Below are 9,630 nucleotides of genomic sequence, written 5' to 3' on the forward strand. Positions count from 1 at the left end.
TACCATAAGTACTCATTTGATATTGATCCTCGTGGAGTGAAGAATGCGCTAAACTGGATCTACGCATACTTGCGAAAAATTCCATAAATGGTTCATTTTTTGTAATTGACAAAGATTACCATATCGATACGCACTCATATTATGCAGAAAAAACACTCCCAAAATCGTGCTTGCATTTCATTGCACATAACTTTCCCCTTGTACACATTTCCCTATTCAAGTGCCGGCCACGGCGAAGAAACACCGGCTTTACTTGCAAAACTTTTCAATTGTCCGGCAACTACCTTAAGCTCACATAGCCCATGCCGGATTAATCGTACTCTGGGCCCCAAAATGCGTAAATGTGCAACCCAGTCACCGCAGAAGTAGAAATAATAGCAGTAGATATACTACTTTCCCGTAAAAAGTAACGAACCAGAAACAGGCTCACAAATACCATCAATATCTGACACAGGCCATGATGAAGGCGGTAATAAATACGTAAGTTCCAGTAAGGTACGCATTATTAGAACACCGGACCATCCAATGTAAAGACAATTTTTGGTGCTAGTTACCCAGTTGCGGAAGCGACCCGACAGGTGTTATATCACGTCTCTATAAATGTGTTCATGGTTAGATCTTAGTTTACTAAACTATCTTGATTCTTGAACACTGCCTGTGGTAAAGGTGCGTTGACCAGCAAAACTAATGCCACTGTTCACATAATTTGAGAATGGAAGTGGTTCCACCATTTTACCATCTTGGCCAAACATGAATGAAATCATCTACACAACATACTTGGACATGAAGTTGCATAGGTGAGCTTTCGAGTCCCTTGTTCTATTGTTGAATGCTTACTCATGTATCGAAATTTTGCAGATACAGAATGAGAAAAACATGACTAATGAACTGGCATCTATAAGCTAACATTCTATAAGATGTCATATAAAAGAAGAGGTACCGTAGTAGCGCGTGGAAAAGCTTCAGCCCTCATGTTAAACTTGATAACTCCTACATCACTGCATGCCAAAATGAAACTGAAGTTCAACAAAGACCAGCGATAATCACCACCGAATCAATTGATAATAACAATTGACAAGAGGTACCTGCACATACCTAATTGTTGTGATGACAGATATGCATGCAAGTTCAAGGACTTCAAAATTTGTCAGCTAGGTAAAGGAGAATTAACCATAAGATCTATAGAACAATTCACATTGTGCAACTAAAACTCCATATATCAAACAAAATGCAGCAGTCAATACCATCACCAGACCAGCATCAACCAACAACAGCAGCGGATGCATACAGTGAAATAAGACCAAGATGTTCATAACTTAACAGCTATACCATACTTCTACCCTGTCTAAACTCCATAAGTTAAACACAGCACAAAACTGTACACCCGCATATCTAAAGAAGAAACGAAGTGTTTATGCCAGGCTTCTCCGGCAGAAACTGCTTTATCTCGAGATCTTGATTTCCTTTTGCTACACCAGAGAGGGGAGCCCAAGAGATAGAGACAGTGATCGATCATCTCCTGTGACAGAACCGGCAAGATTGTGCGTCTTTGCCACTGTAGACAGGGATAGTGATAATGGAGGGAGGATCCCCCTCTGCCTTCAACGATGCCTTATTCATAGTAGTACTAGGTTCTGGAGAGTCTTCATCATCAGATGAAAGAACATGCACAACATGATCCGAGACAGTTGTCGAACCTAGATCAGCAAGACCCCTGTAGGTACACTGTATGTCGTCTAATGGAGTACGCCAACCAGCTGGCAAGGAATGCATCTTCGACAAGCATATGCTAGGCAGTTGTTCATCTCCATTGAAAGTCTTTTGCCTTTTGTAGTTTGGCCCAGAATCACGCATAACAAAGTCAGCCTTCGAGATTGATTCCCTTGAATGCTGTACAGATACTTCTGTCAAGGCTGTGAGAGCCTGCTTCTTAGCCAATATATCGTCAGACGTTAATCTGCCTGCACCTGCGTGCTGCTCAACATCGTGTTGAGCTTCATTTGGACTAAAGCTCTCCTCATCCTCCATGATGTCTCTACTTGCAGTTCCTATGCCGCCTGAAATAAGTAAAAAAAAGTTAAGAGAATAAAATGATTAGCCATGAATTTTTTTTAGCTCCAAATAATAGTTCCATTTCATTAAAAAGTATCACCACCTGTTGTAACACTTGGATAATCTGGTTTCATGTTGCAACCTCCCAAGCTCGCAGGAACATAAGTTTCACGGACACCTGCAGTAGCACTTCCCAATACAGTTTCTCTGGTAACTACAGTTCCTTCCTGACGTATTTCACGTTCATCCAGATTTTCAACCTCATGTTTCGACCTCAATAAAGTCTGGCTATCTTCAGAGGAACCAAACTTCTCTGTCTCTGATCCAAGTGATAGAGGCTGGTCATAAAATTCATCACCAGGGCACTCGTTCAAATCTATACCCAAAGACAGAGGAACCTTAGGGGGACACACAGGCTTATCAATCGCTCCAGAGGTCGATTCTAGTGGACAAGGATGTGTCACTCTGATTAGCTCTGTTGAGCTATTTGCTTTACCAGCGTAGAAAACTCCCCAAAAGTAGAGTAAGCCATTCCACCCTGGAAAGTATAGAATCAGTTAAATGAGTAACCCAGACACACCTTTTAGACAATAAGGTTAACTAAGGTAAAGCATTACTTTGAATCTTTTCAGGTAACTTATCAGATGACAAAATGAGAAGTTGAAAGCCACTAATATTTGCGATTAGGGACAAATCTCCAACTAGCATTTTCTCCAAGAGTTTGCCATATGCTCTGTCATAACTGCATAAGTAGACAGGAAAAATCAGTTAGCTTACTGCGGTAAGAGATGAAAGTAATCAAACATTAAGAAGTACCTTTCAACATCCTTAGCAAAGAAAAAAAGAGCAATATTATTTTCATTCGGCTGTACTTCCTTAAACTGCTGTGGCCATGAGAAACATCGTGGAACTTCTACCAGTTGAATTCTCTGAGGTAATTGTTTGACTACATCAAGTGCTTTCGGTGAGGCAGAGGTGGACAGGTGAGCCTGAATCCCATCAAATATTTCAGAAGAGTTTCCAGGTCTTGAAACCTCAAAGATACCTCTGAAAAAAATATGCATGTTAAAGACTTCATAAGTACTACATAAGGAAGCGAAGGGGAGAGGACATACTGCCAGATGTAAGTCTGCTCTGGAATAACTAAAGCTCTGGAAAGATTTCCAATAGGAGGCAATTCAAAAGAATCTTGATGCTTCAGGTTTGGCTCAATCAATTTGCTTTCAGGGGCGCACAGTTTTTGTGAAATTGCACTTCGAGGGGCGCACTGTTTCTGTGCCACTGCGGGACCATGTGGATTCTCAGGCAATTTGTCTTCTGAAGTCTCTGCATTTTTACTTGGCTTATTTCCAGTGCTTACCAAAGTATCTTCTTGGTGATGTCCAACAGTAGGTGTCACATCTTCTGAAGCACTTGCTCTCCGCACCATATCTTGCAGATCTGATTCGGAAGTCATGCCCAACGGCACGGAAACTGCCTCAGGCTTAGTTGGCATTTCATTATCATAAGATTCACCCGCACAATCACTGTCCTTATTAACATTTTCCACTGGAAGCAATGGATAAGAAGACTGCACTGTTGAAGCATCTTTAGCAGAAAAACCTCCTATTAATGTTGGGTGAACCATAACATCCCCCTTCTCCTTTTTGGACAAAACAGAACTCTGCTTCTTTTCAATAGTACCTACTACCATCAAGCCATAAAATGGAAGCATGTCAATAAACTGAAACTTCATGTTTTCTCAAGAAATTGCGTAAAGGAAATGAACAGCTTACCTGTTTTTTTGCTAGTTTTAAGTATGCTTGGTCCAGGCCTTGGATTGTCTTGGTCGATTTTCCGTTCCCCCGACTTCATAGAGCTATCAGGCCTTGGTGATGAAGGAATATTTGGTTTCTGAAGATTAAAAGAAGCCCTTCTTTCTAAGAAGCTCTTATCTTTCGTAGGTTTCAACATTCTTGGTTTTTCATCTCGAGACAGGAGAAGTGATTGCTTCTGTTTTGTTGAACTTGAGTCTTTACAAATTGAACCCTCGCGGTTAAATGATTCAGGTTTGAGAAGCTTTCTCATGGGCCCCTTCTCTCCAACATCTACTGAGGAATGTTTTACAGGTTTCAGCTTGCTTGGCACACCTTCCACCAACTGCTTGACCTTTGGTTCGCTGTTATTGTTGAAAGACATTTGCTTCGATAAAGGACCTAGTGGACCAAGTTAGGAGGTTAACAATGCAGTACAAACAAAAAACTGCATAATGATTTTACTGGAAATGAAACAATGAAAGAATTGTTCAAACCTCGTGGTGAAGGGACTGGTTGTGCTTTGACATTCGCCGTACTTCCCAACGAATATGACCGTGATAAGGTGGCAGAATTTTTTATTGCCTGAACACCCCTCACTAGAGCATTATTAGGTGACTTGAAATTCCCCTTATCAGATTTCTTAAACGAGTTCTGACGAGAGAAAATGTCATGTTTCCTAGGGCTTTCTGTCTTGAACAGCCTCGCATCAGAGGATGATGCATTCTCTGCATGCTTTTTGCATGATTTAGGTGGACTCAGCAAGCCTTCACTTGACAGTGGTGATTCTATATCAGTGGCGATTCGTAACTTCTTACGGTTCAACAAATCTTCAGAACTTTCAATCTTCTTGCCTAATCTTCCACCGGACGGTGTGCCACAAGTGGGTGGCCGTGCTTCCGTGTCAGAGGTAACAACTTGCAACCTCTTACGATTTGCAATGCTTCCGAAGTTTTTATTCTTTGAATCCAGCCTTTCAGCAGTTGGGGTGGCACACTTCACTTGCCGTGATTCTGGATCAATTGACATTGAATGCAGTTTTTTATCATTACCAGGTAAGTGATTAGTTATTGGTGTACCACGAGCAATTTGCTGCGACTCCAAATTAGTGACAGCAATCTGCAAGGTCTTAGGGTTGCTCATGCTTCCTGAACTTTGGTTCTTCCCATCCAAAATATCAACTGTTGATGCACCACGGTTGCTTCTTTTTTTAATTCGATCTTCATTAAGCTGGCATTCTTCACATAACCATTCACCATCCGGAATCTTGTCCAACTTCACTTTCATGCAATAACTGGTCAGCCATAAACGGGGTGTCAATAGCTAGCATAGCATACAACAGAAATGTAACCAAGAGATATCATACAACAGTAGCAGATAGTCCAAAATTTCTCATAAGTAAAAAAAGAAAAATCATTTGCCTTTCCTTTCCTTATCTACTCTAGTGGAAATGTTGTAAATACCGTAAAAAAATTACAGTCCATGTGTAAGCTTTAGTATGTTGTGAGAATAGTAAAAATAGTATCAGTTCCAGTATGAAAAGCAAAATAACTTTCAACTTGTGAATGTGATATTTCTGACGAAGTAAAAAAAAAGGCAAGACAGTTTTTGTCTTACGTATGCTCCGCCCCTTCAAGGCATCTAGTGCATGTAGCCAGAAGATACTCCCTACCAACATCTCCACATATATCACAAACATTAACCTGGGGTATAATGGAAGCCAGAGAAGCAAATGTTATAAAACAATGGTGACAAAATACAAGCAGAAGAAAAGGTCATGCAAATCAAAGCATATCACAAATTATATTCTCAAGTATAGTCAAATATCATGCCAATATTTCTGAAATTTTAAGGCCTTAGTTAAGAGTGGAACCTATATGCAAATGTAGAACAAAGTGTATGACCTGCCACAAAATTCTTGATGGGTACAAGAACATAACTATTATTTCATAGTACAAATTTCCATTACGGAGAAAAAAGTATAAAACTTCCAACTGAGTATATTACCACATACACAAGATTTTCTTTTCGAGCAAACGCAAGCACAATATTGTATGCTTTAAATTAAAGTTGTATGTTTCCATGGAGGTTGCTAGCCCAAAACAATCATATGTACTAAATAAAATCTTTACATAGTCACCCTGCATAACTAAAAATGCTCAACAAACTATCCCAGATTCTAGTATTTCATAATTTCATACGTTGTGCAGAAGAATACTTGGCTTCAAGCTTCGATATAACTTCACCGGTTCAGTCTATCTTCCAGATGAAACAAAGTAAATGAGACAAAGGTTCATTTCATATTCTAACAGTCCACAAGTATTGCTCACTTACTGCCAACAAAATATGCGATGTTAAGTGTGTTCTACACCAACAAAACAAAGGCTTAGATGTTCCTTTGCAAACATTTCCCTACCTCTCAAGCCAAGCCCACCTCAAACCTAACAAACTAAGGATATCTCACACTTGAATTTTCATCTAAACACAATGTCAACTAAGGTTTATTTTGCATATTACCAAGGTTATAGGAGTTGCATTTATACAGAGAAAATGGCAATAAAAGAAGGATCAAGGAGATACATACATCTATTAAGCTTTCGGAGTTCCCACACTCTGCCATGGCATCATTCTGTGTATTCAACTCTCTACCACTAGATGTATCTGTAGATAAATCCTGATTCTGGTCTTCTTCAAAATTGTTGTTGCTCTTAGCGACATGAACAGATTCAATCCCAGTGTGCCCTTGAATGCTCTTCCTCGAGCATGGGGTGCTACTTTCCAGTTCCTTTGACGAAGATCCAGCCTTGATTTTGTTAGTGCGACTACTCAGCATGCCATGCTTGTCACCACCAATCACAGAGGGGTTTAATTTTTCTCCTACTGACTGATCTATCTTATCATTTGAAACTTTATCATAAGTTTTTTGTGCTAAATTATCTTGTGAATCCGCTAAACCCTGGCATGGCCTCTTAGGAGATAACCCTTGTGAAGCACTAGCAGAGGATTGGGTTCGGAGTAACTTTTTGGTAACAACTGAAGGAGAATCTGCAGGAACTGATCGGTCAACTGAGCCAGGTTGCACAGTATGAACATCAGATCTCTTCTTTTCTGTAGATTCTTCGATACGTGAATTCTTTAGCCTGTTGTGACAAGCAATATTCTTGTCTTTATAGTCCTTCGCAGTAAGATCACGACTCGATGCAGAAGTAGATAGTTTATCCTTCCTATCCAACAAAAGTTTGCTTGCTGCCGATGTACCAGTAACACACGAGTTACTATCGTCGTGGCATTCTTCTCTAGGCAACCTTGGATCATGATTCAGTAGCTTTCTACGTTTTGCTGGCATGTCAACCTCCGAATCTGCCGCAACTGATGATCTTGCCATGGCCTTATGTCCACCATTTTCAGAATAGGAAGTATGGCTTGAAGTAGCACTGAATTCATCTTCATTTTCCCCACCCTTTGCATGGAGCCCTTTCCCACTACGAACCAACATATTACCTTTTGATTCTGACCTTGCGCAGCACGTTTGAGATGATCCGCAGTCCATATTAGAATCCACAGGTGCTAGACTTCTGTGTAGGCAGGAGGAGCAAGGGGCAGAACAAAGATTACAGGTGCCAGATTCTGCCTTGGCACGAGGACTATCACATGGTGCTGGTCTTTTTCTTACTGTCGGGTTGTCCTGGCAAAAGGTGAACCAACATCAATGTCCACAGTCATTATTAAAGAACGGTGTAAGCATATATGAAGATTTTCTCAAAACAAAAAAAGCATACATCAAGACCTAGAAGCCACAAAAAATGCACTTTATATGTACAACAGGAACATAAGATGGATTGACTAAATAGATATCCCTTCAACTGATTATTAAACGATCAGACTAAACATTGCTAGGTATAACAATTATACTAGCTCATTTTAAGCAGCAAGCTGCCATGCTAGCCAAAAATGTATTACCTCCAATGAATGGCTGGCAATCCAGAAGCATTTTTAAGACCATGGAATGGACTGTTTGGCATGCATTGTTAGCGCACTTTGCAAGCATCAACGTATAAACAGTAATATTCATATTCACAGCACAAAAAATCATGACAAACATAGGCTAACCAAGTAAACAAAGGTGATCACAGCGTAGTACAGAAAGAGCGTCAAAGCGTATTTCGAGCCATTTCGAGCGAGATTAGGTCATCCCAGAAGCAGGGGATGCACTACTCACATAGCCACATGCCCCTACTCTACAGCATTATGGGTTCAGAATCACCTCCAAGCATCCGATGCCGCAGCAGCTAATGTCAGGCCAACGGCATCTTAACACACAGGAATAACCTAGACTGAACTCATCATATGAAGCCTGTGGGCATCTGACAATTGGACCAGCACGTGCGAATTGCAAGAAATTCCCAGAGAACCAAAGAATATTTGCCCTGCATATTCAGGGAAAAACCACAACCCTATAATGCTCACCTCTGCTTTGGGGGCCACTTCGTGCTGTTCCGACCCCTCCGCCCGCCCTCCGCCGATGCGGCGACGCTCCTTGGCTGCTGCAGATTCCTGAGCGGCACAAACAGAACAAATAAAATACCGGGCGCGTCAATCACCAAACCCTCGTAACCGCAACTCAGTATATATCGATTAGATTGACGCCTAAATTAGTGCGAATACTGCACGGGAGGGATTCAGGGCAACGGGTTCCATCAAATCCGGATTCGCCCCTCGCGAAACCGCGTTCCCCCGAGAAAAACAGACCTAACGAGACGAAACAATCCGCACGCGCTCGCGCACGCGCACGCACGCAATCACGAACGCGTAACTGAACCCTGGAATCGCGAAACCCCGACACGGTCGATCTCGCCCAAACCCCACGGCCGCGGCCGCCGCCGCCGCCAGCAGCGGCGGCGGGGACGGAATCGGCGGGGGCGGGGGCGGTAGCTTAGACGGACGGGAGGAGCGGGCGGCGGCGGATGTACCTCGAGATCCTTGTGGCGCGTACGATCGTAGAGATCCCTCATGGTGCGCTCGCGCTCCTGCGGCGCCCTCATGCCCGGCCCCACCCCCCTCGCCGATCGGGGCCCGCGCGCCCCCCTACCTCCCGGCGGCGAGCGGCGCGGCGGCGGCCATCCGCGGGCGTGGGGAGGAGATGGAGGCGGGCTGGGGTTTCGGTCTAGCGTGGGGCGGAAGCAGCGCAGCGGAGCCGAGAGGGGGGGAGGGAGAGGACGACAGAGGAGAGAGGAGAGGGGGGATGAGAGAGAGTGCTCGTTTAGTTTTGGAGGGGGCTCGGGGCGGTGGTGGTGACGCGACGGGGAAGGGAGGAAATGAAAACGGGACGGGAACGAGGATGGGTTTGCGGGCCCCACCGCGCAGTCTCACGTCGACGCTTTATACAGCGAGATGGATTTGGCTCTAATCGCCCCTCAGACTCGGTTAGGACTATATAAGACAGGGAAAACTCGGCGTTAGCGTATGCGTACTTTAGGGTTTACTTTAGGAGTTGTATAAACTTAGAAAGTTATTACAATTTTGAGAAAAATAAGAATTTATTTAAAAAGTATTTATTTTGAAAAGGAAGGAAATACATGCGGTAGCTCTATGTTTTGGCAGGTATTTATTTTACCGCCAGGGTTAACGTAGGGCAAGCTGCAATCTGCACGCGTAGCTGAGCCAGACATGCACGCAATGACGCACCGCGACACGACCTGTACACCAACGTATATGGTGCTGATTAATGGCGGTGATAAATACGGAGAAGATTTGATCCTCCCAGCTGTGATCTCTGCTTATTCCT

General features: G+C 43.0%; 1 protein-coding gene across 1 annotated transcript; it reads right to left on the reverse strand.

The window, feature by feature from the left end:
* Window positions 1–1,512: 1,512 nt before the first annotated feature.
* On the reverse strand, window positions 1,513–8,860 carry LOC124647789. Its single transcript, XM_047187665.1, has 11 exons — window positions 8,816–8,860; window positions 8,313–8,399; window positions 6,430–7,530; window positions 5,463–5,548; window positions 4,343–5,139; window positions 3,828–4,247; window positions 3,168–3,735; window positions 2,869–3,099; window positions 2,670–2,794; window positions 2,156–2,590; window positions 1,513–2,057 (listed from the first exon to the last, which is right to left on the reverse strand). The coding sequence occupies exons 1-11, from the start codon at window positions 8,855–8,857 to the stop codon at window positions 1,513–1,515; spliced, it is 4,437 nt and encodes a 1,478-aa protein (XP_047043621.1). The 5' UTR covers window positions 8,858–8,860.
* Between the last annotated feature and the right edge of the window lie 770 nt (window positions 8,861–9,630).

The sequence above is a fragment of the Lolium rigidum genome, chromosome 4, assembly GCF_022539505.1.
Source record: "Lolium rigidum isolate FL_2022 chromosome 4, APGP_CSIRO_Lrig_0.1, whole genome shotgun sequence".
Lineage (NCBI taxonomy): Eukaryota > Viridiplantae > Streptophyta > Magnoliopsida > Poales > Poaceae > Lolium > Lolium rigidum.